Source organism: the organism of the source record quoted next, assembly GCF_019968985.1.
Source record: "MAG: Porospora cf. gigantea B chromosome Unknown PgB_NODE_22_length_68024_cov_120.959, whole genome shotgun sequence".
Taxonomy (NCBI): domain Eukaryota; phylum Apicomplexa; class Conoidasida; order Eugregarinorida; family Porosporidae; genus Porospora; species Porospora cf. gigantea B.
The window spans coordinates 1-26,138 of NW_027178813.1; the positions used below are offsets into that span (position 1 = coordinate 1).

General features: G+C 53.0%; 10 protein-coding genes across 18 annotated transcripts; 4 read left to right on the forward strand and 6 right to left on the reverse strand.

The window, feature by feature from the left end:
• Positions 1 to 391: 391 nt before the first annotated feature.
• Positions 392 to 2,089, reverse strand: KVP17_000649 (uncharacterized protein; the record flags this gene model as incomplete). Its single annotated transcript, XM_068515356.1, has 1 exon — positions 392 to 2,089. One exon carries the CDS (start codon positions 2,087 to 2,089, stop codon positions 392 to 394), a length of 1,698 nt encoding a protein of 565 aa, XP_068376736.1.
• A 75-nt stretch (positions 2,090 to 2,164) lies between these two features.
• KVP17_000647 (uncharacterized protein) lies at positions 2,165 to 3,130 on the reverse strand (the record flags this gene model as incomplete). Its single annotated transcript, XM_068515352.1, has 1 exon — positions 2,165 to 3,130. One exon carries the CDS (start codon positions 3,128 to 3,130, stop codon positions 2,165 to 2,167), a length of 966 nt encoding a protein of 321 aa, XP_068376733.1.
• A 65-nt stretch (positions 3,131 to 3,195) lies between these two features.
• On the forward strand, positions 3,196 to 6,283 carry KVP17_000627 (uncharacterized protein; the record flags this gene model as incomplete). Of its 5 annotated transcripts, XM_068515311.1 has the most annotated exons (7): positions 3,196 to 3,615; positions 3,644 to 3,683; positions 3,710 to 4,098; positions 4,126 to 4,222; positions 4,250 to 4,578; positions 4,607 to 4,946; positions 4,974 to 6,283. In XM_068515311.1, the coding sequence occupies 7 exons, from the start codon at positions 3,196 to 3,198 to the stop codon at positions 6,281 to 6,283; spliced, it is 2,925 nt and encodes a 974-aa protein (XP_068376696.1). The 5 variants fall into 5 exon arrangements, with proteins under 5 accessions (XP_068376696.1, XP_068376698.1, XP_068376697.1 ...); XM_068515310.1 differs by lacking the exons at positions 3,196 to 3,615; positions 3,644 to 3,683; positions 3,710 to 4,098; positions 4,126 to 4,222; positions 4,250 to 4,578 and having other exon boundaries at positions 4,754 to 4,946; XM_068515313.1 differs by lacking the exons at positions 3,710 to 4,098; positions 4,126 to 4,222; positions 4,250 to 4,578; positions 4,607 to 4,946; positions 4,974 to 6,283 and having other exon boundaries at positions 3,196 to 3,666.
• Positions 6,284 to 6,743: 460 nt separating this feature from the next.
• On the reverse strand, positions 6,744 to 7,278 carry KVP17_000629 (uncharacterized protein; the record flags this gene model as incomplete). The annotated part of the gene is made up of 2 exons (XM_068515317.1): positions 6,744 to 7,044; positions 7,073 to 7,278. 2 exons carry the CDS (start codon positions 7,276 to 7,278, stop codon positions 6,744 to 6,746), a joined length of 507 nt encoding a protein of 168 aa, XP_068376700.1.
• Positions 7,279 to 7,445: 167 nt separating this feature from the next.
• On the forward strand, positions 7,446 to 8,198 carry KVP17_000632 (uncharacterized protein; the record flags this gene model as incomplete). Its single annotated transcript, XM_068515323.1, has 1 exon — positions 7,446 to 8,198. One exon carries the CDS (start codon positions 7,446 to 7,448, stop codon positions 8,196 to 8,198), a length of 753 nt encoding a protein of 250 aa, XP_068376706.1.
• A 26-nt stretch (positions 8,199 to 8,224) lies between these two features.
• On the reverse strand, positions 8,225 to 8,890 carry KVP17_000645 (uncharacterized protein; the record flags this gene model as incomplete). The annotated part of the gene is made up of 1 exon (XM_068515350.1): positions 8,225 to 8,890. The coding sequence occupies one exon, from the start codon at positions 8,888 to 8,890 to the stop codon at positions 8,225 to 8,227; it is 666 nt and encodes a 221-aa protein (XP_068376731.1).
• A 258-nt stretch (positions 8,891 to 9,148) lies between these two features.
• On the forward strand, positions 9,149 to 10,087 carry KVP17_000653 (uncharacterized protein; the record flags this gene model as incomplete). Of its 2 annotated transcripts, none has more annotated exons than XM_068515361.1 (1): positions 9,149 to 10,087. In XM_068515361.1, the coding sequence occupies one exon, from the start codon at positions 9,149 to 9,151 to the stop codon at positions 10,085 to 10,087; it is 939 nt and encodes a 312-aa protein (XP_068376741.1). The 2 variants fall into 2 exon arrangements, with proteins under 2 accessions (XP_068376741.1, XP_068376742.1); XM_068515362.1 differs by having other exon boundaries at positions 9,152 to 10,087.
• A 645-nt stretch (positions 10,088 to 10,732) lies between these two features.
• Positions 10,733 to 12,541, reverse strand: KVP17_000628 (uncharacterized protein; the record flags this gene model as incomplete). Its single annotated transcript, XM_068515314.1, has 1 exon — positions 10,733 to 12,541. One exon carries the CDS (start codon positions 12,539 to 12,541, stop codon positions 10,733 to 10,735), a length of 1,809 nt encoding a protein of 602 aa, XP_068376699.1.
• A 77-nt stretch (positions 12,542 to 12,618) lies between these two features.
• KVP17_000661 (uncharacterized protein) lies at positions 12,619 to 13,692 on the forward strand (the record flags this gene model as incomplete). The annotated part of the gene is made up of 1 exon (XM_068515373.1): positions 12,619 to 13,692. The coding sequence occupies one exon, from the start codon at positions 12,619 to 12,621 to the stop codon at positions 13,690 to 13,692; it is 1,074 nt and encodes a 357-aa protein (XP_068376752.1).
• A 153-nt stretch (positions 13,693 to 13,845) lies between these two features.
• Positions 13,846 to 26,108, reverse strand: KVP17_000634 (uncharacterized protein; the record flags this gene model as incomplete). 4 transcript variants are annotated; one of them, XM_068515329.1, is made up of 5 exons in its annotated part: positions 13,846 to 18,005; positions 18,034 to 18,585; positions 18,614 to 19,100; positions 19,130 to 24,882; positions 24,911 to 26,108. In XM_068515329.1, the coding sequence occupies 5 exons, from the start codon at positions 26,106 to 26,108 to the stop codon at positions 13,846 to 13,848; spliced, it is 12,150 nt and encodes a 4,049-aa protein (XP_068376712.1). The 4 variants fall into 4 exon arrangements, with proteins under 4 accessions (XP_068376712.1, XP_068376710.1, XP_068376711.1 ...); XM_068515330.1 differs by lacking the exons at positions 13,846 to 18,005; positions 18,034 to 18,585 and having other exon boundaries at positions 18,884 to 24,905; positions 24,973 to 26,108; XM_068515327.1 differs by lacking the exons at positions 18,034 to 18,585; positions 18,614 to 19,100; positions 19,130 to 24,882; positions 24,911 to 26,108 and having other exon boundaries at positions 13,846 to 17,928.
• Between the last annotated feature and the right edge of the window lie 30 nt (positions 26,109 to 26,138).

Consider the following 26,138-nt stretch of genomic DNA (forward strand, 5'->3'; position numbering starts at 1 on the left):
GACGTTTCGAAACTCGGAGTTGCAGGTCAACATGGACCTCGACTGCACCGCTGACAAGAATCCGACGCCATGCTCTGCGAACTGCACTGGGTTCGCTGAAATAATTGCTGGAGCTGAAGGTGCCCTCAGACTCAGTTGGTACTCCTGCGGATCTCTCCTTCGTGGTGGTGGTCGGCGACGTCTCCGTTTGTCTCGGCTATCATCTGTGTATCGTCTGGGCCGACGTTTGTATGTGTCGTAGCTGTCGTAGCTGTCATAGCTGTCGTAGTCATATCGAGGCATCCTCGGATACAATTGCAGTATTTCACTCAGAACACAGACACAGAGACAAATCAACTACTTCGTTGTCAGTTTTCATTCACTGTACGGAAAAGCATACAATCTATTCACTTCACTTCTCAGCAGCGTTCACCGCCTCGAGAGCCTTCTCTCTGGCTGCCTGGTCTGCCTCCTTCATGTCGATGGCCTCCTGCACCATCTCCTCAATCTCCGCCTCCGAAAGACCTCCAGAGGACTGAACGGTAATCTGCTGCTTCTTTTGAGTCTCCTTGTCTACGGCCGCTACGTCAAGAATGCCGTTAGCGTCCATTTCGAAGGTGACCTCGATCTGAGGAACTCCTCGAGGAGCGGCTGGGATGCCGACAAGATCGAAATCCCCAAGACTCTTGTTGTCCTTCACAAGAGCTCGCTCCCCCTGAAAGACCCTGACGCCGACCCTCGTCTGCCCATCAGCGGAGGTGGTGAATGTCCTGCTTTTCTTGGCGGGGATTGTAGTATTCCGGTTGATGAGCTTGGTGAAGATTCCTCCAAGCGTTTCGATACCCAGGGACAATGGAGTGACGTCCAGCAGCAGCACGTCTTTCACGTTGCCCTTGAGAACCCCCGCTTGAATAGCTGCTCCTAATGCGACCGCCTCATCGGGATTTACAGCCCTACTGGGGTTCCGGCCGAAGATTTGCTTGACAGTCTTTGCAACCAAAGGCATACGGGTCATTCCTCCTACAAGCAACACCTGTTCAATGGAGTTGACGTCGACCCCAGAGTCTTTGATGGCAGATTTGCAGGCGGGTATAGTTTTGTCTATTATGGGCTTGGCCAAGTCCTCTAAGGTTCGTCTTGACACATCGACCTCCAAATGCACGGGACCTGAGGGGGACTGTCCAATGAAGGGCAAGGATACAGTAGTAGTCTCCTTTAACGATAACTCCCGTTTGGCCTCCTCAGCAGCTTCCTTCACTCTTTGGATGCCTGAGGGGTTCTCTCGAATGTCCACCGCCTCTTTCTTTGTAAACTCATCGCAGATGTAATTGAACAAAGCCATGTCCAGATCTTCTCCTCCGAGATGCGTGTTTCCGTTGGTAGCCTTCACCTCGAATACACCATCCTTAAACTCCAGAATGCTGATATCGAATGTGCCGCCTCCCAGGTCGAACACGGCAATCTTTTGACCTTGCCGTTTATCAATTCCATACGCTAACGCTGCAGCCGTTGGCTCGTTAATGATTCGGAGAACGTTCAGACCAGCGATTCGACCAGCATCTCGAGTTGCCTGCCTCTGTGCGTCGTTGAAGTAGGCTGGCACTGTGATGACAGCGTCGGATACCTTGTGACCCAATGCAGCTTCAGCTGATTCCTTCATCTTAGAGAGAACCATAGCGCCGATTTGGCTCGGAGAGTATGTACGACCTTGATGTTCCAGCCAAGCGTCACCAGATGGCGCCTCCACGACCTTAAATGGAAGATCCTTGAGATCCTTCTGGACCTCAAGGAACCGCCTTCCAATCAGTCTCTTGGTAGCAAAAAAAGTTCCAAGTGGATTTCGGAGGAACTCCTTTTTGGCTCCAGCTCCAACTAACCGTTTATCATCCGAGATCCCGACATACGATGGCGTCGTCCTACCACCCTCGGCGTTCTCCAAGATTCGGGCATGACCATTATCGTAGACTGCCACGCAGGAGTTTGTCGTGCCTAAATCTATCCCGATGGCGGTGGCGAAAGGCGACGACGATTTGAACCTTCTCGAGAGGGCTACAAGTCCTGGCCTTGAGAGCTGCAGGCACTGCCTAGTTGTGAAAAGCGACAATGACATTCTAGAAAACCAGATTAAAACGACAGATTCTCGTATGAACTCGAAGTTCTTGAAGCTGGTGATCCTTCATGTCAGCTATCGACTAAGGAACTCATCAGAGCTCGACGTACCAGATAACTGAGACGTGATGATTTCGTAGAGTTGACCAGGAGGCGTGTAGCAGGCATCACAGTAGCCCAAGTAGTACGCCATGACCCCCCAGCCCCAGGTGAGCAACAGAAAGCTTACGACTCGAACCAGCCATATGCCGTACCCCTTCTCGAAGATGTCAACATCGTAGGGGCTGTGGCTCTTCCGTAGACTCAGTCTGCAGGCTCTCGAATTTACGTCGAAGACTTGAACCTTGGTGACGTCAGGTAGCGGGTTGGTCCGCCATTGCTTCACACCCCAGGTGCTCAGCGTGCTTAAGGAGGCGAGTAAGCCTCCAGCTGATCCTCCAAGATGCGCGTAATTATCAACGTAAGGCATGAATCCCGTTGCAATGGTGAGGAGGATCATGAAGAAAACGCTTCCAGTCCAAATCTTATGGAATGGAATGGTTCGACGAAATTCGAGAATGTACACTGCAAGCCCTGAGAAGCAACCTAGTATGCCGCCAGATGCTCCAACAGAAACGTTGTGAGCATCTAGGGTGGCAGAGAGCAAATTGCCCGTCAAGGCTGAAGCGCCGTAAACCCAGAGCAACCTGAATGAGCCCCAGTCAGGTTCTAGAATGAGGCCAACGGGAAACCAAGCAACGCAGTTGAACAGCCAATGTAGCAGTCCAGCATGCAGCATGTGACTCCAGAACAGACGATACCATTCACCGGCCACCACAATTCTTCGACTCAGCCCGCCTATGGAGATTAGCGTTGTTGCGGAAACTCCTAGCATTGGATTCTCATCGAAACTGAGGATTCCACCTTCGATGATTATAGCGACAAGCGTCAGAAACGTCCAAACGGCCGTAAGTGCTGCGGTAGCCAAGATTTTCCCCCTCAATGGAATGTTTCTAGTGGCAGGATCGGCATTCGATGGTAGCACTATCACTCGCCGTTCCATTTAAGAAAAAAATAATTATCCACGAAAACTTCACCTTCGATCATGCAAAAACTAATTACAGCAGCATGATTCATGCCGACCACCCAGCCTTTGTGGATGTGCAGCGCCTCGCCGCCGGCAACGTGTCCTTCTCGCGCCTTGGGCCGCGGCGGGTGCGCATCGCAGTGAAGGCGGCGATGTGGATGCTCGCTGGCCTCTTGACCAGCGCATATTGCTGGCGGCCAGGCGTGTTTGAATCGGTTGTGGTGAATCTGGGAGTGGTGTTGCCGGAGCCGATGAACGTGTTTGATGACCCCGTCAGGAAGTACTGCTTGTACGTACTGGGAGCGGGCACTGTGTTGGGGGCCAGATTCGCCGTCAGTTTTGATGAACCTTTCCTCTTTCTGATTTTGCTGTTACTGGTGGCGTTTGACTCCCTGTTTCTCAAGCACCACTTCCTGGTTGGCAGTATTATTAGGATGGCCATCTGGAAGTATTCGTTGTCGGTGAGGCACAGAGAGAAGTCTTATGCAGCGGATGATGACTTTCGTCATTGACCCGGTTCTCATTGCCCGTGAGCGTCAACGCTCTTTTACACAGTCGACGACGTGGCTGTGTATTTGGCTGCTGTAGGGGTCGTCCAGGAATTGAGCAGACTTTTCGCCCTCTGGTACTACTACGTGTTGACGGGTATTACTTCGTTGCCGCTGATGCCAAAAGCTTTTTTCTCCGCGAAGAGGCGAGTAGTGGAGATTCTAATGGCGCTTCCACTACTCGCAGCCTGCATTTTGTTCTTGCTTGGCGAACTAAAGCAACCCACAAGTTACGTCACAATCTCATGCTTCAAGATGAACTACCGCAAGTATGGTTCGCACTTCGCAGCGGTGACGATGCCGAACTCCGTGGCTCCGGTGCACTGGCGGAAGCCACCGATAGAGGCACTCACCACCCCTTTTGCCTGGAGCCTCTGGGCGTACTTCTTTGTAATGGTGAGGTCCAGCGTATGCTTCAACTAGCGGTTCGTGGATATCTCCTATCTCTTCGACAAAGCAGACTCCTTCCTCTTGATCTTCGGTAATGTGGGAGATCAGAAGCTGTGGTATCTTATGGACGGTGAGAGTGGCTACCGCCTTAAATCAGCCTGTCTAGGGCCTGCCCTGAAAGTGCTTTTTAGATGCATGAGCTTCGTCTGCTTAGTAGACGCAGCGTTCGGTCCCGCAACAGTCGCAGTGTGCATGGTTTTTGCGCAGACCATCAAAGGGCTGGCGTTAATAGCGTTGTCAGGTAACATGCCCGGGTTAAGGGGGGCCCTGATCCACCTGGATGCTCTTGCGGATTTCCTCTCAGAGGCCATAAAAATGTTTGTGGTTCTCGGCGTCTTTGGGACGTCGAACGGGGTGATCGCCTTCTTTTGGCTTGATGTCGTTGAATCCCTAGCGACAGTAGGTGCCGGTTACTACACAAATTACGTGAGTGGTTTCAGTTAGGACCATCCAGGATCACCTAGACCCATTCACTAGGTTGGGTACCCTAATGCGGACCTTCCTCATCTTCTTCCCTTTCTGGTATGCTTATAACCACCACTACATCAGGCGAGTAGCTGGTCGCGTATTGTCTTTTCCAAGGATCTACCACTACCACACAATGAGGACCGTAGCCCCTGAACTGTTCCCGTTGCATATCGTTGGAGACGATCGGCAGTTTGCAACGCCTGATGAGTCACAGTTTAGGCCATACGATATCAAGAGAGCCTACGTTTATGGTGGCGCAGAAGGGTGGACCTTCAGGGGGCAGCAGGAATTCAAGTCGCTCTCTGATGATGACGGTGAATTTGTCGGTGAGGTATGAGTGGTATCTCACCCAGAAAAGTGCCGCCGTTACGCGCCAAAAGTAACCCGTATGGTAAATAAGGCCGCCTCCATAGACAAGGACAAGCAGCAGGCCACGAGAAGAGTAGCCCGGTGGTTACCGCATAGTGTGGTTGGAGGCATTCAACGTATTTTTGGAGTCCCCAGACAGAGACCGGTGGTGTCTGCTGACAGACCCATGGGCACCAAGTCCCGTTTCACAATGGAGGAGCGGTCGAGGGAGAACGAGGAGGAGTCCGACGTCCGTCGAGGCCTACGACACCGGGCTCTTCGAATGCAGTTTCGAAGGCCACGGGATGAGCTCCCAAGCCCCTTCATCAACTCGACAGAAAAATTTGTGTACCCCTGGAATTTGCCATGGAATTCCTGGTACGGGCGAGAAGAGGAGAAAAGCGATTCTGGCTCTCCCATGCATCGCAGGCCCTCCCCTACGCTATCCTCAGACACCGCTTCCCTCATCGGCAAGTTCGACAGTCTCGCTCCCTACGTAGAAGAGGTGTACGTTGGCCCCCACAGACTAGGTTACCGCAGTAGACATGCAAGCGAGTTCCGTGACGTCACAGGGACCCGATTTCGCTCAATACGAAGGCAGCGACTGGAGGGCGAGGTGCAAATTGCATTGGATGCGCGAAAACGTAGAGGGTCTCCGCACCGAATTCGCCGTAAAGAATCACAAGACGAACGCAAAGTTCGGTTCCACGTCCCACCCAGAAGGAGTGAGTCCGTGCCTCCCCACTTCCACTCCGAAGACGACATTTGGCAAGAACTGGCTGATATCCCATCCGAAGACGAGGAAGGCTGGTTGGAGTACATGATGCAGCAGAGAGAAGCAGCGGCCTGGAAGAGGAGGGAGGGAATCAGGACGCCTACGTCCACCCCCGAAAGGAAGAGGTCAATTTCAAGTGCGTTGGCAGAAGCTTTGGAGGTTCCGAGATCACTGGTGACGGCAGTCACAGGCGTATCTCTGCTATGGAGCCCGCGTCCTGGGGGCGTTGAGCGAACTCCAACTTCGTCATCGCCGGGGTCGTTCTCTGAGGAGAAGTTCCGTCTGCGACTCGACAAAAAAATTCGCTTGAATCGAGAGTTCGTTCGAACCCTTCCTCTGCGTCTGGCATCGATCACAGCGGCAAACGTACCCGTAACTCGACGTGACTGGCCAATTGAAGATTCCAATGACGAGATATCGGACGCCTCAATTCCAGATGACCATGCTGCAGAGAGGAGTGGAGACGATTCCGATGACAAGGTATCGGTCTCCTCAATTTCAAAAGTCCATACTGAAGATGGTGGAAACGACGCCGAATAAAAATTTGTCCAAATTTAATGGCTGCTGCAGAACATCTCTTCAATATAGGTGGTAGTGATTACCAGCTTCACCTGACTGTGTTCACTGACTGCCTGCAGGTGTTCCTGCTCCGAGAAAGTGGAATTGCATCTGTGGTGCAGTGTGAGTACTCCGCAGGCGACGCATTTGCCAGCGTGGACGTTCTCCTGGGAGATCGGTTGAATCCGCTGCCTCGTGTGTATGGAATGGAACTCGGAACTCTGCTGGCAAAAAAATGTAAATCGCAGAGGGTATGCACATCCAGACTGGCTTCCAGTGATCCTCTACATGTCAAGGTTGCCTGAAGAGGGGTACAAGGACATCTGTAAAGCTGTGGAGGCTGTCGCCTGATTTCGAAGTCCGTGTTGCCTTTTGATTCCGTGTAGAGTTAGGTGTCGATATTACAACTGCACAAGATTGTGTGTGGAGTTAGGTGTCGATATTACAACTGCACATTGATATCTTCGGTGGAGGCTTTGAGTTCAATGTCCAGGAACGGTGAGCCGTCTGCATCCATTAGGAGACCCACCACACAGAACAGACCTGTGAGCAGCTCGAACATTCCGACAATGAACCCAAAATTGCCAACGTAGCCCATCGAAGCCCACAGCGCTTCTATGACCAGAAAGCAAAGGTAGCTCCCATAGTCATTCGTAATACTTCTGGTAGTCTTAAACCGTTTGATATGTGCTGCCACACCAGATAACCCAAATAGCATGGGAGTCCAATTGTCCATTAGGAGGCTGGGTCAAGGGTTAGTAGATCTCTCACCTGGGGACAAAGGTGAAGAGTCGTCGCCAAGCGTTGTTGAACCACCCAATACCGTTGACATCGTCGAGAAAGCCATCCTCAGGCCAGCGGAGAGTGGCGCTCATAGAGGCCAAGTGCATGATTGCCAATATGACCTGCAGCAACCCAGCAGAGATGAAACCGAACCACCCAGTTAGCTTCCTGACGACGTCTTCCTTCGAGGCCATAGAGATTTTGCCATTTCATAAGTCTTGTCTGGTTCTGATGCGTCCCACCTAAGAGGTGTTTCCCTTGCTGACGACTCGTACCACCTCGAAGATGAAAATTGGGCTCTGCAAAAAGCCACCATTGGTCTCGATAACTAACGTGGGATGTTTAAAGAGAAATTAGTCCCATGGACGGCTTAGTTAGAAGGAAAGTACAGCTAATTGAGGAACTCAAAGGCCTTCGCCAGGGGGAGGGTCTGACACTCTCCCTCCTATCCTACCGCTACTACTGGAATGAGATTTTGCAAAGTGAGAGTGAGGCTGCCCTGACCTGGGCTGACACCCTCCTCGACACTCGGAGACAGAGAGACGAGGTTGTCCAGGACCTCGAGATCTCCTGCTACCTGAATGCCAAACCTGACAGACTGGCGCACTATTTGGACTCTCACGGATGGCCAGCGGTCGCGAAGGCTCCACGGCCGGCTGACGACTTTGACGAGGTCGTGGCCAAGTTATTCAAACCGCTGGAGGGTAGCACTGCAGAAACCGAGGCTCTACACTTGTCAGAGACCCTTGCGGTGCGCGCATTCAGAGTCGGCATTTGGCGAGTGGGAGATTGTTCAAGGTTACCCGTGGATGTTGACCCTGTAGTCCTAGCTGAGGCGTTCCTTGCGACGACGCCAAAACGCAAGAAGATAAAAAGGAGCCCAAAGCGGAAAACTACCGAACCAGACCCCGCCGAGAACGCCATCGCCGCCGACCACCCCATGCCCACTACAGACGTCCGTGTGCCCAGACTACAAGCAGTGTCTGAAGAGCCCACGATCCCACTGAGACCCCGCCGATACCGTGAGAATTCAGTGGCCGCCCCTGAGCCGCCACCTCGAAAGTCTAGGTGGAACGTGGGACCTTCATCTGAGAGTCGCTTTGACTCTTTTTGACAGCAGTGTGAATTGCAGAACGATGGCTAATCGGGCTCGGAAGACTCATCGAGTCCCAAACCAGAAAAGCGGTTGGAAATCGAGGCTCCCTGGACAATTTTCGCTTGAATCTTGAGGTCGTGTTTGTTGTCACGACACGCCCCTCGTCTGGCTCCACGACCTCTCTGGTTATGCAACATGGTGTGACCCCTTGATCGGTGGTCCTTCGGGCTGACATCCTTTGGTCGGCGGTCAACTTTTTCGGGCCTACATCTCTCAGATTCCTTTGGTCGTTCAGGGAGGTCTGCAATCTTCTCACCACATGATTCCTTTCGCTTGACTTTTACGTCTCGGTGTTTAGCATGTTTTGTTTCTGCCGATTCTTTAGGCTTCATTGGCTCCTTAGGCTTGGGAGCATACAGCCCTGAACTATCGACAGGCTTGGCGTCGCCGAAAGGATTTCCGACTGGTTTCTCAATTGCTTCCCTGACATGAGCAGTCCTTTGAGTGGAACGACCAAATGGCCTGCTTGTAGTGTCCTTGAAAGTGGCTGCCTTTGCGGTCAGGGGGGACCTCTGAAATGTCTGGTCCCTCCGCTGTTGTGTCTTGGCAGCTATCGTAGCCTCGACAGATGGCAGGCTCGCTGCGCTGGGCTCCGAAAACCAAGCTGCTTCGTCCCCGTACCTATCTCTGCGGACCCCCATACCTCCCATGCCGCGGCCTCGACTCCTTCCTCGGCCTCTGTCCCTTCCTCGCCTGTCGCGCGTTTGACAACAGGGTTCTTCAGGTAGGTTAGGCCTCTGGAATATCGGAATGTCATCCGACTCGTCAGAAGATAAATCGGCCCAGCGTTGATCAGTCATTGGAAATGCGTCAATTACTTCTAATGAGTTGGTGCAGGGGCTACCAGCTACAGGCGGCAACAAACTATGTTCGTATCAGGGTGTAGCCATGGGCAATAATCGGAATTGATGATGAAGGTCATCGCGTTGCTGTTCACGGCTGTATATGGAGATGCCGCCCTGTTCAACGCTCGAGAACCAGGCCTAAGGCCTAACGACTTCCAACTGAAGAGCCAACTGGTAGATTCCATCCCGAGTCCCAGTAACATCGAAATCTACCCCCTGCTGATCGTGAACGCCAATGGAGCATTAACCTCTGAGACGTCAGTAGCTATGCGCAATCACGTAGACCACAGAGGTTCTTTGCTAGTTTTAGAAGAAGGCGACCCTGTTCAGTGTGAAGGGCTGCAATCAGACCTCGGCGCCATTGCCACCCCTCTGACGGCTACAGAGCTGCCCACTCGATCATTCGCCGGAAATCGAATCAGTTTGGTGAGGTGTGGATTAGCGGTGGTTGCTGAAGGCACAGACAACGGTCTCGGTCGTACGGTTCGCACATCGAAGGCGGTCATGGACACTGCACTCAGCGCTGCCATCCTGTCGTGGGTCAAGCGAGAAATGTTCGTCGTTGAAACGGCGTGGATTCTGGACTGGCCAAAGAATGGGGACGTGCCGAGCACGGAGCCCTACTACCCATCATCTCAGTTGCGCGTGCAGTTTTCTTCCTGGCTAGACGGAGTCCCCTCATGCATCCGGACTACCTATTGGACGTTGAGGCGCATGGAGCATACCCTGTCAGGCGTCAGCACCTGTGTGGACGGAGTTCATACCATCCAAGTCCGCCTTCCTTCCAGTCATGGAGTTTACCGGCTTGTCACATCAGTAGGATCATCTATCACCAACCACCACCGGTTGGAGTTGATGGTCGTCGTTCGACCTCATGAGGTGTGGTTTGGATTCGACAAGCAACACATTCACTTCTACATGTGCATCGGTATCATGGTGGCTGGTTTAGCTTTCGCCTTAACGCACTCCCAAGCGATCAGGCGTTTGCAGAAAGAAGAGTAGCTGCGCCTTCATCATGTCTAGTGACTGAAATACTCCTCGTTATATATTTGTAATGGACTCCCTTGGTGAAGTACGGTTTCGGTGACCCTCCTAACGGGACAGTCCTCCAGGAACAGTCCCGCTGCCGCGTCACGCTCCTCTGCAGTGAGCTCGGGTCGAGGTTTTTCGGAGAGGAAATAGTTTGTGGGAGGGGGGCCATGCTCCAGTTGTTGCAACCTCTCGAAGGAGTTCTCGATGTCTAGTTCTGCCAGGTCAAGGTCATTCTGCTCCTCTCGGGCTCCCGGTCTTTGTGTGAATCGTTCATGTACGCGGCCAATGATGACTGCGGCCAAAGAAAGCAGCACAAAACCGAGAGCAGCGAAGAATGTTATGCTTTTGTCCCACCAACTGAAGCTTGTGGCAGTAATCCCAAAAGCTAAGGCAACCGTAACACCATCCAACGCCAGAGAACTCACGAATCCTGATGATTAATACACTTGGAATCTCACCGGCACATGCACTAACGCAGGAGTGCGCGAGCAAGAGGCACGCTGGTAAGTCCTCTTGCCTTTCGAAGTACGCCACTGAAAACGCAACAGTTGCACCAGAAACGAAGATTAGACAACGACGACAAAGGAATTGAAGCATCTGGCGTATTAATTCGGACTACTTCCGCTTCAGCTGTGCAGCGCGCTCTGCGAGTGCGGCAGCCTTCTGTTGCTTGGCGTCGGATCGGGATTTGACTCGATCATAGAGCCACCGAGATTTAGATGTCATCAGACTTCGGCGAAGTTCGCGCTCGGTATCCGTAATCTTGCGCTTCTTTTTGGGAGCACTTATCTTGTCAGCTTCAGACTTTTCAGCGTCAGACTTCTCAGCATCAGACTTCTCAGCATCAGACTTCTCAGCATCAGAATTCTCAGCATCAGAATTCTCAGCTTCAGGCTTCTCAGCTTCAGGCTTCTCAACTTCACCCTCTCGAAGCCGTTTCCTCGAGGTATTCTCGTTCTCATCTTCCGAATCGCTAACATCACTGCCTTCCTCGTCAGTTTCTTGGACCTTTTCTTTTGGCTTTGTTACGTCCATACCAGCATCGTCGGATTCCTCCTCCGGATTGAAGTCTTCGGATTCCGATACCTCGTCGTCCTTGACACCTTCTAGCTTCTTAGTGAGCTTTTCCTTTTTGTCGTACTCCTCAATAAGCTCGTCCAGAATCTTGCGCCTGTCACTGAGATACCCGATAACCTCGTCGTCGACGAAGGGAGACAGATGTGGCGGGCAAGGTGCACCCGGAACATAATCGAGAACCGGGAGCATAAGGCGGTTGTTCACCGAATCCAAAATCCACTGCGGCTGGACGAAATCCCTAGCGATGCCGGCGGTCATTTGAGGGACCAAATGTGGGGGCTTGTCCACAACGTGATGGGTGATAGAGGGATTGTCTGCGTTCAACTGCCCCTCGCAAGAGGAAGCCATAGAGCTTTGCACGCCAACGACATCGGCGCCACAGGCAACAAGTACAACAGAGAGCACCTTCCGAGGAACTTCACGGCCCAGGAAAAAGACGCAGCCCTTAAAGAGCTCCGTAAGCTTTTTGTCCTCCTTAACCTTCTCAGCAATGTCAGCTTCGAGATTTCTCATCTCCTGGTCCTCGTCATCCTGATCCTCATCGGCGTTCTGATCTCCGTTACGCAGTGGTCTATCGCCCTTCTCCAACGCTACAAGAGACTCAGAGGAAGGGGGAAAGGCTAACCCAGCATCCGTGTACAGCTTGAACATTGTAAGTCGGAGCATGCTCCTGTAGAACTCAGAGAAAGTCGTTAGGACTTTGAAATCGATATCACCCGGAATGTGCTGAGGAAATTCGAAGGGAACCAGCCATGTTATCGTCTGTCCGTCAACTTCGACTTGGAAGTAGGTACCCTTGATAGTTGCAAAAACTTTCCTCACGCATGACTGCGCAGCGATGAAGAAGTTCCACTCATTCATCAGACGTTGGCAGTCGGTGACGATATCAGCCGTCAACTCAGTGTACATATCATCCATGGCCTGCAAAGATGCAAACAGTGCTACGAATGACAAGCAGTCGTCAAGGTCCTGCAGCGCTGAGGCGAGACTGGGATACCGCTCCTTTACAAGCCGGTGTAGAGCGTATATTGGCTTGCGTTCCTCCAACGCCATGGCCGAGGATGGCTCCTTTCGGTTGATATGCTTCTGCTTCTTCTTATCCAGAACTCTGATCTCCTCAAATGTATGGATAAGGGGTTCTCGCGCCAGAAACGCGATATCCTTCTTGTGGTAGTAGGTTTGCTGCCGCCCTTTCGATGTGCGTTTTGGTTCCCTAGGATGGATTCCCTTGAGAATACACAGACGTCGGAACTCTGGCAAGCTCATGCCTAGCCGTCTGAGAGCCTGCTGTCGGGTCACGTACTGAGCTGCATGTCCCTGTTTGCGCTGGTAGAATTTGTGCGTCATCCGGAAAATGAGGAGTTTTCAGCTGCATTCAGTTGGAAAACTGAAGTGCCGATGAGGCCGCAAAAAACAATTCCGAAATGGAACGCCTTCAACAAGCAGTCGCTCTCACCAGTTCTAATGTCGACACCCTCGTCAGATCTCTGGATACACGATGGCGCGTCAGTGAATTCCAGGACGAGCGTGGAAAGGTTTTGCAGTCAATCACCGACGTCGTGAAGTCCAAATGTGCGAAAGTGATGAATGATTTCTGCAGCTTTGAACGAGAGCTGACCTTGTTGGTGGAAACCACCAAACAAGAGAAGGTCACAGACCAGTGTAGTTGCTTGGCAGAGTGGGATACGATGTTGGAAGAGTGTCTTAAGCCAGCCGACGAGGCATTGAAGGTAGCTGTCAACATTGAGCTGCCTGAGATGGACGAATCACCTTGGAAGTCTGAAATGTTGCTCCATTCAATAGGCAACCACCATTCCTACCGGATCCAGAGCTTTTCGCAAGCAAACGAGGTTGGCCAGGTTCTTAAAGCGATTGGGGAAGCAAACATTCGAATCGCAGCTCTCACAAATCAACACGATGCTCTAAGAGCGCAATGCTATGCTCTTGATCAACGAAAGCAACAGGAAGAATTCGACCTTGCCGATGACATCAGCAGGCTGACACTGAAAGTCGAATCGGCAAGGGCAGAAATGAAGGGCATCCAGAAGGAAGAGACGGCTACTGTCAGGCGCCTCTCTGCCTGGATCGCAGAAGCATCACGCAGCCTGTCCACAGATCGAAGTCAGGCTGCCAGCATTCTAAAGCTGTACGAGAACATCATGAACATGTCGACCTTCACTGAGCTCGAGGTGCCTTCTTCGGGCCGATTCCACCTTACATCTCATGTCAATCAATGGGAACATGAGAAGAAGGAGCAGCGCGAATACCTAGAGTACATCAAAGAGGTCAAGTCAGCAGTCACCAACATGCTGTCTGGGCTGGAGGTGCCGGTGACAGCTGCGCCGCCAGCAACACTGAACGAGGAAGGAATGCGGGAGCTGGAGGCCGCCATTACTCAGAAACGCCGTGAGGCTTCGAAGAAGCCCGCAGTAGAGCCAGCACCGAGGTCCAGAGACCGTCTGCAGAGTTTTATCAAAGTCCGCAAGTGGGCGGTGTAGACGGCTACAAGAAGCTTCTTATTGTGTGCACTTCTAAGAGAACATAGAAAACAATCCGGAATCATGGAAGCTTGGTCACTTTAGAGTGCATCTAGGTCACTTTAGAGTGCATCTAGGTCACTTTAGAGTGCATCTTGGTCACTTTAGAGTCGGCTACTCGCTTAGCATCCCCATTTCTCGTTTGATGTCACAAATAAGGTCGTGTTCATCTGTATCTGAGAAGCGGACAGCTTCGCTTCGGTCATCAACCGTTGCGTCCTGGGATTTGGGTTTGGATTTGGTTGGGTAGCACCTAGGAAGAGGACACATATCCATCTTCATGCAAATTGCCAACGCTAACCGTAGGCGGGCCTTCGCAAAGTAAGCGTTGAGGAAGGACACCATTTCGAAAACGGCAGGTTCAGAGGAGGATTTCGCCGGCATACTTAGGTGAGCGTCACGAACAGTTAAGGCTTGACACAACCACCCCACGAACCCACTTTCCAGCCCAGCAGACCATCGCTGGAAGCGAAGGTGCCTTCGTCTGTTCGAGAGGTAGGTCTTCAGCTCTGCAGGACAGCTGCGGGAGAGGAGTTGTTGGGTGGTCTTGGCTGTGAGTCGAACGGGTGATTGGGTTGAGATGAGGGAGAGTAACAGCCGTTGAACAAGACGCGCAGCTTCTTGTTCTGCAGTGGAGGCCTCGAAGTGTGCTAAAAGGGGTAGGAGGACGGTGTTGAGATTGGCGCAATCCACCGTCAGTAAGCAATTTATTTGTCCGATTGAGGACTCGATGACAACGACTGTGTCTGGATGGACGGTGGGGGTATTGAGGTCTGGAATCTCAATCAGCCGTGCACCCCTTGGTTCTGACACCAGTTTAACGGCTGGCAAATTCTCCGCGAACTCCAGAAGCCGAGGCACAACTGCACAGAGAGGCAAGGCTACCTTCAGCCTGGCGATCGACGTGGAGGCTCGGTCGATGACCCACCCGGACACCAGCATCAACTCTGGCATAGCTGGGAAGTCGGAGTGCTGGAAAAACTGACCTAGATCATCAATGTACCTGCCAGTTAAGCTAATCGCAAGAACATGCTGGGAGGTGCCAGCCGAGTCACAAGCTATTATTGGTGTGCATTCCTCTTGAAGGGAAGAGTGGAGATCAGTTTGGAAGCTCCTCACGGCCAAGTCAACCTTGAAGCGGTTCCGAGTGAACCACCCCTCAGAGAACTGGGGTTCTCTGGGCGGCATTGTCAGCAGCCTGCACCTTACATTGTCAAGCTGGATTGAAATCAGAGGCATGTCCTTAGAGAAGAGGCCCAAGGTAATCTTTCGCGACACGACGTCGAGAACGAGTTTTGACGTTTGCTTTTCCCGAAAACCGAAATCTATCTCCGTGAGTTGTGTTCTCTTCAGTCCTACCGTCGGGGTGGAATAATAGAGTACCAGCGAGTGCGTCTGGAGCCGTTGGCCAAAGACGTTATGCGTGGTATCTTTGTTCAGGAATCTAGAGAAGCCCGCCAACCCGCCGGCCGTGAATTCATGCCAACGGCCGTCTGGTTCTACTCGAACATAGACAACTGCAGGGGCGGGAGTGGGGGCAGCCGTGCGACTGAAACACTTGAAGGTGGCTGGTTTCTCAGTCTTCGCACCTGCAGTGGCCAATGCTAGAAGCGCCTCTGAAGTCAACCACAAGGGTCTCGATGACGCCGGAGGAACTGAAACCGACATCTGACGGGCCTTCCAAGGCCCCGGTGGCAGGCAAATCTTAACTCCCACGGAGTGGTTGGAGAGGTGGTTTTCAAGGATGACATGTGGATGGTCGAGGTTCAGGATATCGAAGTGATGAATGTGAGTGCTGGGGTGAGTGGACTGCACGACAGCCAGATGAGTCAGGATATGTCCACGAGCATTCACCACGGGCCGAATCCACCGACGTACCAGCCTTCTCCCATCAGAAGCCAAGGTGGAGAGCAGCGAGCGTATCACCGCCTGCCAAACCGGGAAGGGAGATGACCCTTCAGTGCCCTTGTCTGGCCAAACCTGAGATGCGAGAAGGCTTTTAGCTGGAGAACCGGCTGCCTCCACCGATTTTCCGCACACTGAACACGTTCCATTAGATCTTAGGAGTGGTTCCGTGTAACAGGAGAAGGGGATGGGATCCGTCCAGACAACCGGGGGGCCCACATCCACCGTCGGGGCAGCTGTTACTCCAGATGTCGACGACCACGCCTCATCACTTGAAGAGTCGAGAGTCCTTTGTGAGAGTGGCTGATCCATCTTCGTTGCGATTCTCGCCGTTTGAGGTTCGTGCCGAAGGAAGAGCATAGGAATGCAATCTGAACAGAGAAGTTCCTGCTCAGGCAGCACAGAGTATGTCCGTGTAGAAGGCACCCGGAGGACCTTTGATTCGGACGGAGCCAACGTGTCTGTCGATATGTGGGTGGGGATATCCAAATTCCGGCCTCGCAAGACGACCAGCTCGACACCAGCGTTCGATCTGTTAGAGATGTAGAACCGGGGGAACACCTCTACGACATGCGCCTCCGGAGTCGACATTGTGGATGCGTGATGGGAAACCGGTCCGGCCATTGGAAGGTCATCATTATGTTTCTCGGGATAGGGCGGAATCAGGGCTGGGGGCCGCCTCCAATTCCCGGCCAGCATCCACGGATCGTTAGGTGAGGACGCCCAACTAACACAGCCGGGTTCCGCGGAGACATGCGTTAAATTTGATGGGGATGAGGGAGAGTTGCGCTTGAGGAGAGTGTTGATCCAGTGAGTCTCTTCTTCATTGAAACGCCAGACCAGCTCCTTGGACCAGACCAGATCCACACCGTCCAGGTGTAGGTAGAGGACTCCTTCAGCTGCAAGAAGACTGTTCACGGAGCCGAGCGAAGTCCACACCAAGTGGTCCATCTCCTGTTTTCCAGAGAATTCCAAAAACCGAGGACTGAAACGCATCTGGAATGGTTGGATAAGCCAATCCGTCGAACCTGGAGAATCCTCGGGTGTTAACGGTGGTACGACCGGTGGAAGCTCTTCCGCAGCGCAGCAAAAATTGGATACCCGAAATTCGCTCTGGGCCGCAGTACTCTCATCAGCCGGTTGACCTAAAGTTCCTACGAAGAGCTCCTCTTCCGACGGCCCAACAAGAAATGGAACGACACTAGTCCCGCACTCGCCGGTCAAAGGGATGAAATCCCCAACAGAAAAGCTGACTTGCATTGGAGCTCGGAGAAGCAGCCACATCGGAGCAAAAACTGCAGTGCAGAGAGGCGAAAAGACTGGAAGTTCGTTGAGGCTGAAGCTCTCTTGAAGGGTTGTAGGTCTCGCAAGGTTAGTTGCCGTGTTGAAGAGCAGCGAGATACGATTTGTCGTGCCGGATATGTTACCAACGACCGAATTGAATTGGCGTAGCTCACAGGCACCATCCTTCCCTGTACATATTCCAGTGGAGAGTAGAAAGGCATCAGACCATTCTGTTCCGACCATCTTCACTCTTGCGTACACAGCTCCATCAGCTACCACCCCATATGTGCACTTGGTGGAGAGAGGAGACATCTTCAGTGGGTGTGAAGTAGATACAGCCTCATCGTTGGCCACGGAGATCTCAAGAGCCACGGGAAGACAATTTCGTAAGGTTATCGGCGAGCAGACGATCAGAGTTGTATGAACAGTGGCGACGCTTTGGAATCGCGTTCGACGCGCCAAACGAGAGATGATAACAGATACGGCCAGATTGGACATGGCCACAGTGATATGCTCGGACCGGCTATAGGATTTCGGATTCAGAGGGTCTGCCACGGCAGGAATTTGGATTGGAAGCGACTCGCAAGCGTTGTGGAGAAGCGTGAAGGCCGTCAGGCTGGAGGGAAGGTCGATTTCGCTGCCGGGAACCAATTCAAGACTAAAGGATCCGGCTATCAAAGACAACGCAAGGTCGGTGTGATTCCGAATGATAACTGGCGATGATAGCTTGAAGAAGAGAGGCTGTCGCACTCGGCTCGCGTAACGTCCAAGCACCATCCCCTCAAGCGTAACGAAACTCTGGGGTGCAACGAACTCCGAGCTGGTGTCACAGTAGGGAGCGCAGCAATCCCAGACCTTCCGAGAGGACGGTTTTGCAGGAGGGGCCACACTCGTGTGGGCTGCGCCCAATGGAGTGAGGTTCAAAGGAGCTGTGAGATCAACATTCCTCACGACATTTCGTATGCAATGTCGAATGTCGCCGAGTTTTGGGTGTGGATTTCCTGGCATACGTAGTGTGCAGGGATTTGAGGTGAGGCACGCGGCATCGGAGTGGAACTCAACAAAGTCCACCTTCGTTAGGAGATCTGATATTGAAACCCAAAACCAGCTCACATTTTGCAACGACCGTGTGGGTTAGGCCAACATGAGCAAACGGTCGCAGGTAGAACCAATCAGCCACTCTTGACTGTTGTTGCCGCAATCGGATATAAACTGCACCAGAAGACCTGTTGGTGACGATCACGACGACGTCTGCGGAGTCCACCTCGACCATAGACTCATTCGGTTGCTGGTTCCACGCAGCTGCTAGACGCTCTAGGGCCACGAGACTCGAACGGATTCGAGTCATGGACGCTGGAGCGGCTCTAAGCCGCTTGGATCTGTCCGTAACTCGAGAGAACCGCCGACGGTAAACCCTGTCAAACTCATGACGCGCCAGTCGAGATCGGTCCGAGGCCTCGCGATAGGCAGATCTCATCTCATCGAAGTGGAAGAGTACAGCTCGAAGGGTGGAATTCGAGAGCTGGACGTGGGCGTGGCTTCGGAAAACGCAGGCGTAGTGCTCAGAATTACGGACCGAGAAGGATACGTCGATAGGCGAAACGAGAGTAGACCACCGTCCTGTTTCCGCGTCGTAAGAAGCGACAGTGGCGTCCAGATCAACGACTGCGTGACAGCTACCTTAAAGTCTCACAGGATCTTGTTGTACCTGGTTGCCCATCTGAGACGTCAGTTCGACAAGCAAAACTCGAAGACTCAGATTTGATCCGGAGGAGAGGATTCGCCGTTCGCTCCTGCCTGTAGTACATCAAATGTGCCGAGCCTGCGTTAAGTTGAATGTGAGTTAACGTTCGTCTTGAGGGAGCGGGCCTGACCCTCACCCCTGTCAACAGTGCCTTGTCGTTTCCAACGCTGAGGACTCGCTCATTGTTGTAACAACACGATGGAAAGTGGAACGCTGTCGTCAATGTAGACTGCTCATTGGTAACAGGTAGGACATGGCCATAAATCTGGGAAGTAGCTTGTAGGACTGGTCGATGATGGATAGACCTCGAGAACCTATCAGGCTGACTTCCCTCAATCCAAAACACCGCCTGTGTAGCTCGGACGATGTCGGCATCGGTGACGGTGAACATGACATCAGATAAGGACCCTTGAAGAGAAAAGAACGGGAGGACACACTGCAGTTGAGAGGTGCCCTTTGACTCACGTTGTCGTCTAGAAATTGCGTCATCGTCTTCAGCTCGGGCCCAGCGGTGACCAAGCAGACATCCGCCTCCTCCGACAGGTAAGCCAACAGCTTCTGAGTTAGCATGTGGCCTTGTGAAACGGCCAAGTCAAGGCTAAAGTCACCCATCACATTACGACTAGGTGCCGACGCAGGGCAGAATTGCGCCTGTCCACTGTCCACCTTAACCTTCATGTTCACTCCACAATCAATATGCCCTGAAAGCACCGCGTCCTCAATGTCAGATGCGATCACCGTACGGACTGTGGCAGTTGTGCGGGAGGCGATGACGTCTGCGGAGAAATGGTACATGTACACCCCGGATTCCTCGTCGTCAGCGCCTGGAATGCTCAATCGGAGGTCGCATTTGGTAACGTGGAACTCGAATGAATGTTTGACGACGTGAACCCGAGTTGAGGAGTCCAGCGACACGGCCAAGGGACACTTCAACAGCTTGAGGATGGCCTCCAGAGAAATGAGCTCAAGAGGCATATCGTCAGGAAGGGGAGCTGCGTAGGCGTCGCTCATCACCAGCTCCCTGAAGTGCTTCCTCAACATGTTGAGGTTCAAGTCAACGCTTTTCAGGAACGGCGTTGAGAGTGCCGTGCTAACATTGGCCTCCGCGGGTAGTAGCCGAAGGGCGCTTGACCACATCAATGGTAAGTCTACAGCTTCTTTGGTTCCGATCGGATCGACGATCTGCTGAACATTCTGGTAGAGGAGGAGCTTTGCGCAAGCGACTACCTTTGGATGGAGGCATACCCAGGGCTCCTGTAGAACTAAGCGGGACTGCTTGGCCGAGGTCAGAACGTACGACAGGTGGCGGTTGGCCTGCACTACGGGCTCAGTCGTGAAGAGGATGTCTGGCAGCTCATCAGATTCCTTGACACACCTGAAAATGGGTCTCATAGTGTCAGATGACACGCCTTCGACGACCACGGCGTACTGAACCCGCACTCGTAGCCAGTCACGACTCATGACGCATTTGATGTCGCGTGTCTCACTTTTGAAGACAATCTCATTGCTCGAGTCCACTACTGATATCTCCAACCCATCAATGTCGCCACAAAAGCTCCAGGAGTCACCTTTCGAAGAGGCGATCTCCCGCAATGTCCAGGAGACATTTGTAGGCTCAAAGGCAGTGGCGATGGATGGGGACACAGCAACCTGAGACGTGACGTCGGTTTGGAGCAGTAGGGAGTCTAGCTGCGGCGTCCTAGGCACATCACAAGTGGCTCGGTAATTCCTAGACAGGTACAGAAACACGCCAGGATGTAGAGTCAGCTCCCACGGCTTCACTTTGAACTTTACGAACACTCCGACAGCCTCTCTATGCCGCGATAACTGCGTGGTAAGCTCTGGGGGCCGAAGGAGATGGTCATCGTGAGATGTGAGGAGCGCCTGTTGGCAGACACAGTCGCAGATTAACGGGGAGGAAAGCTTCATCCGGGCACCATTTCTGCCAGCAGCACGTTGCCCATACAGCTGGAACCCTTGGAAGCCAACGGACCACACCGCTGTCGGAGAGGCCGTAGTCAGCACCGTGGTGTCAACGACCAGAGTGCCCAAGTCGAAAATCATGGGTACCGCGGAAACAGGATCCACCATGAGGACTTGGGGAAGACGTACATGAACATCCAACCATAGCACCGGTTTTCTCCGCTTTTCTGTCTTCTCTGTCTTGACCGGTCGGCCAAGAAATGGTTCCTCGAGATCGTTCCGACTTCGACTGTTTCCACGAAGTATAGAGGCGGAGAAATCTCTGCTCCCCCAGCCTTTAGGCTCCTCGTCCGTCAGCCAGAGCGAAGTTAACGACGCCATGTCCTCCACGAGTCGACCGTGTTCAGCGGCCTTCACCACCCCACGCCAAAATCGCACCTTGTCGCCACTCACCGCACTGGTGACCTTCATCAGTGGCTCCACAGCAGATTGAATGTCTCTGATGAAGTCATGAACCAAGAGAATCTCTGCCGTTCGCCATTCGAAGGAGGAGTGGCTGCTCGACACCCGTAGCTCACAGTCAAGTGGAGAGGACTCTCGAAGGTCAGCTGATAGTTTGGTAAGCCGTTCAGACCGCCAAGCATAATCAATAGCGAAAAACGCTTCACTTGAAGCGCCCAATGGAGCCCTGCCAGCCTCATGCTGCGTGGCCAGCGACAGAGAGACCGACTTCACCTCCAGAGAGGCTCTTCCAGGATACTTACACATCCTTATTGACCGAATGTCAATCGACACAATCACAGTTTCAGTATGGGACTGGAGCAAACGGATATGGAAGCCACCAATAAGCAATCTGCTGGCAAATTCACTTGGAGATCCGCTCGTGACGCGGGAATGGATTACGTGTCGCACTTCTGGCTCAACGACCGGCGACACCCAGGGGGCTTCATTGTCGCTTATTTGGTCCAGCAATACCTGAAAGGAGCCGAGTAGGACTGAGACGCTTTGAACCACCTCAGGACACAGCCGGATCAACGTTGGTTTGATAAGGAGAACCACTTCTCGAGACTGCATGTCTATCGAACATGTGCAAAAGTCTGATGCCACAAGCAGTCGCTCCTCTAGAAGGGTCCAGTAGTCTGTCTGCCTCCTAGTGGAACCCTTGTGGCGTTTTCGAGGCGCGCCTTTGGTTAGGATCAGAAGTTGCTTCTGAGAGATGTCATACAGGTCCACATCGGCGACAGTGACGAGGCCCTTCCCACATCCCCCAGGCCTGTCTACTACATCTCCCTTCAGATTTTGGATCACTAGCCGAAGCCCAGGTTTGGAAGGAGCTGACGCTGCTATAGCCTCGAGATTCGCGAGTTCAAACCGCAGATGAGCACCCCAACTCCATGTCGCCGCATTCCTCGGCACAACAACGAAGTTCTTCGGTTGATAATGCCTTTGACGAAGTTCCAGAGGAACTAGACAGTTTGCAATTCGTAGAGTGCCGAGCATCTCCTCAGAGGGGGACCGGACATGCGACCTTGTTTGGTTGAACGCCTCCATGAAGCACTCGTCCGAACGTGGCCGTGTAGGAGTCAGAATCGGTGACGCTGCCGCAGTGTGGATCAGAAAGAGGAATGCATCTCCAGGACTATACTTGAAGGGACCTGTTGGATTTGACAGAACCCGCGTTTCTTCGCCGAACTGGACAGAAATCCAATTGCCCGCAGGAGGCGATGAAGTTCCAGCTTCAGGTTCAGTGAACAGTATGGGGTTGAGATCGACAAGGTTGGGGTTGAACACTACCTCCGCAGAGATGACAAGAGCACTGGCCGAGAGAGCGAGGACGGACGAAGGCTGAATTACCAGCAACGGCTCGGCGCTCTGTCTGCAGAGCCATAAGGAGTTGAGCAGGACGCCAACTTTAGCGGCGGAGACTCCTCGTCGATGTACATGAAACTGGAAGCTGTGATCCAGCAAAGGGAAGTCCACATGGTCGCCAAAGGCAGATTGCACGACGTCAGCCATCAGGATGCTCTCGAGGTCAAGCGCGTTCATTGCAAGAACGAGGTCCTGGGGCACCCTCACGATCCGCTCCAGGTGACCAGAGAACTGGCACAGGGGAGGGGTCGGGGTCATGGGGATGAGGGCAGTTACGGGAGCACAAGCCAAAGCACTGTAGACGTCCACGGATTCTAAAATGTCGAGAACATCGTGTGCCGGATTCAGAAGAGGGGAAAAGTACTGCAGCAGAAAACTTTCCTGATCCACGATCAGGCTGTCAGTGAACGAAGCAGCCCGGAAACGTAGGAGATAGCTGTCGAGAAATCCGGGCCAGTGAGGTCGACGGAGGACACGACTCCAGGCAGTCCACAGAGAGTAGACAGTTCTGACGGACGGGAAGCTCGCTATCAGTCGGATACTATCAACGCTACACCATACATTGTAGTTCAGTTCATCCAAAGGGCAGTTTACCAGGTAGTCGAAGTCCACAGAGACGCCAGTCGCCGTGAGCACCTCGGACTGGAGATCGACGAGAGGGTCGTCGTTGAGGTTGCTGTCCTTAAGATCCTTGTCGATTTCGACTTCGAAACGCTCGAGGGCTTCAGCGGCTGCAATCTTGTGAGAGTCCCTTTCAGGGGAGGTGTCTCCTAAGGACTTTAATGAGTTCGTGAGTACCTGGCCTGGGGAGGGCTCCATCAGCGATATGACAGACGACGCTCGGCTCAATTGAGTGTTGTCGATGCTGAAACTCGTAGATCCTGCTTTGTCTGCGGCTTCGGGGGTGGAGATAGTATGATGGGCTTGCAGAGAAATCCTACAGAAGGCTGGATACCTGTGGAACAAGGACAGGACGTGGTTTAGGTCTGCCCAGAATCCAGGATCATCTTGAACAGATTCATCACCCTCGAATCCCAGGCGAGTTAAGTAGTCCACAAGAAAACTCCAAACATGGAGGTGAGTTCTCACTGACACCTCCGCCACTCTAAAGTTCGTGGTGACAGCTCTAGCCTGCAGGAAGTTGACAGTGAGATCTACCTCTCGGGCATGACCAGACGTGCAAGCTGAGGTCATCCTCGGGGACAGACACCGGGACAAGAACTCACTTCCAAGAGGCCGTGACGGCACAGTAACCCCGCCCCGCCCATGAAGAGAAGCCAACACAGGTGACGACACCACCCACGTCAGAGTGGGCGATAGGATCTCCACTCGGAACTCCTCCCCTGAAGCCGCCTTTGGAGGCGCTGTAGGAGGCGATGTGGGAAACAGTGGATGCAGGTGAGTCCAGTGATCGCATGTGAATTGCGCAGTCTTGGCAGCGGATAGGAAAGGGGCAAGACGTCCCATTATGTACGGGTTGATGTGGCAGACGATGTGACCTAGGGACGCTCTGATGCGCTCTTTGTCTTCTTCCACTGTCAGAAAGGGTCGGTAGTCGACGACGTCGTTGGCCTGACCAGTCGCTGACACTGATGGCGATTCTCGAAGTCCGAATTGCGCCATGGAGTTCGCGATGATGGCGTCCTTGACGTAGACTAGGTCCCCTGTAAGGTCCAACGTTTCTATCTTGGCCAGCTCTACATCAGACAGGAGGAAGCAACCCCTGGCAAACACATCAACAATAGACCTCTGGCCCTTCGAAGGAGGCCCGATATAGGCTTTTCCCACGGAGAGAAGCGAGACTCGACTGTAGGCTTCTCTGGACTCGGGCGGCCTGCGGATTGAGAGATGCAAGTCAGCATGTGAGAGGGACACCAACAGGTGTGTTTGGGTCGTGTTGAGCTTGCCATCCTCGAACTCAGCTCTTCCAGAGTCCGCTGCGGGGACTCCGAGCGACAAGCGCACTGTTGCCAGACTGAAGGAGAGGAAGAATGGGTGATCTGGAACCTCCTCCGGCTCCTGGCTCACTTCCTCTGATTCCTCCTTCAAGTCCCCAAGCAACCATCTGCCCAACGTCCTACTGACGTTGCCGCCCGCCCCACGTAGAGCTTTCCAGTTGTCCCTTGCAGTGGAAGGAGAGAGGTAGGTGGCTGAAGACTTCAAGGCTGATGTGAGTTGCGAGAAGTCGGTTTGCACACGTTTCACAAGTGTTCGGAGTTCGTCGATGGCAGCGTCGCGACTCCACAAAAGACGAAGACGTTGAAGGTCGTTGATGTTTAGCGTTTTGTCCGCAGCAGCCTGCCTTCTCCATATGAGAAGGACCTCCAAAGGCAACGTTAAATCTTGATCCCATCCCTGCAATCGTTCCCGCAACACGGAAACCTGATTGGAGTTGGACCCTGAGCTGGGAGCATCGCGATGAATGACTAGGTCAGAATCCACGAAACCACTCACATTTTTTGGCCAGGCGTTCGAGCTTCTGGCTGATGAACAAGGTATGAGCCGCTGCCACATACTCAGCGTGACGCCTGAGAAGCGTAACGGCGGGAGGGGATGTCCAGTTGAGCAGCATGTTCTCCGCCTGTTTCAGGTGCTTTATTGCTTCCACCGCCCATTTCCACCAAAGAAATGGAGCTAGCGTAGGCCTTTGTTTCGGAGGTGGCAGCGCAGCTTTTAGAAGTGGCTTATAGTAGGTATGGGTTTTCTTGAACTCCCGAAAGTTCTGAACAAAGGAAGTGACGAGTGAGGCCTGCTGCACCGTGGAAGGATACAAGCATAACTCAACATCCGGCAGCTCGCAGTATAGGCCTATCTCGGCACTAGTCTTCAAACAGGGGGAGAATAGCATGCCCTTGATCATCAGGGGTTTTAGGATGTGAGATTCGTTGGCTCCGGAACGTCCTCCGTCGTGGAAGTCCTCCAGTAGTCGACTACTACGGTCTCTTAGAACGTCATGGTAGTCCTCTCGAGATATCGTTACCCGACGGGAGTTTTGGGAAGCAGTCTCCACGTACACTCCCAAGAAGCACTGGAACTCCTTGGTAGACCCACTTTGATCCGGTAACCTAGGCGTCTGTAACGAGGCAATAGGCATCGACACCCCCACTGAGAAACCGGTAGTTCCTGTACGGGGCCAGTCTAGACGAATGTGGATATTCGTAACGTCGACCTTGAGCGAGGAGAAAATCTGACTCATGATGCTTTTTGTGAAGGAAGACCGCAAATCTCGCCAGGAAAACGTCTGGGCCTCCTCTGCTGGCGCAGCTTCCACCTGTTCCAGGAGCGATTGCACTAGCCTGTTGACTGCCGCCGACCTCAACGCCAGCTCAGTTTCCACCAAAGTCTGCGGTTCCCAGTCGAAGTTGGGTTCCAGAACAATGTAGACGTCTCGCAGCGTCAACGACACGCTGTTGGCTGGCATGGTAATGATCGCTGACCATGGTATGCTGATGCTTAGTAAACCGATCGAACCAACGACAATATTGAACGGTAATGGTTCTCCGAAGTGGCCCTTTGAAAGCAGTAATGGATCCAACTCCAGCCCCTGCCACTCCAACGCTCCAGTGGTCCTTGACGACTCCAAGTTAAGACATATCGGTGCCAGTACCGCCTCAATCAAAGCGCTCACTACGGGTATCACTGGAGAGCTCATCGGAAAATGGCAATTGGCTCTACGGCAAGA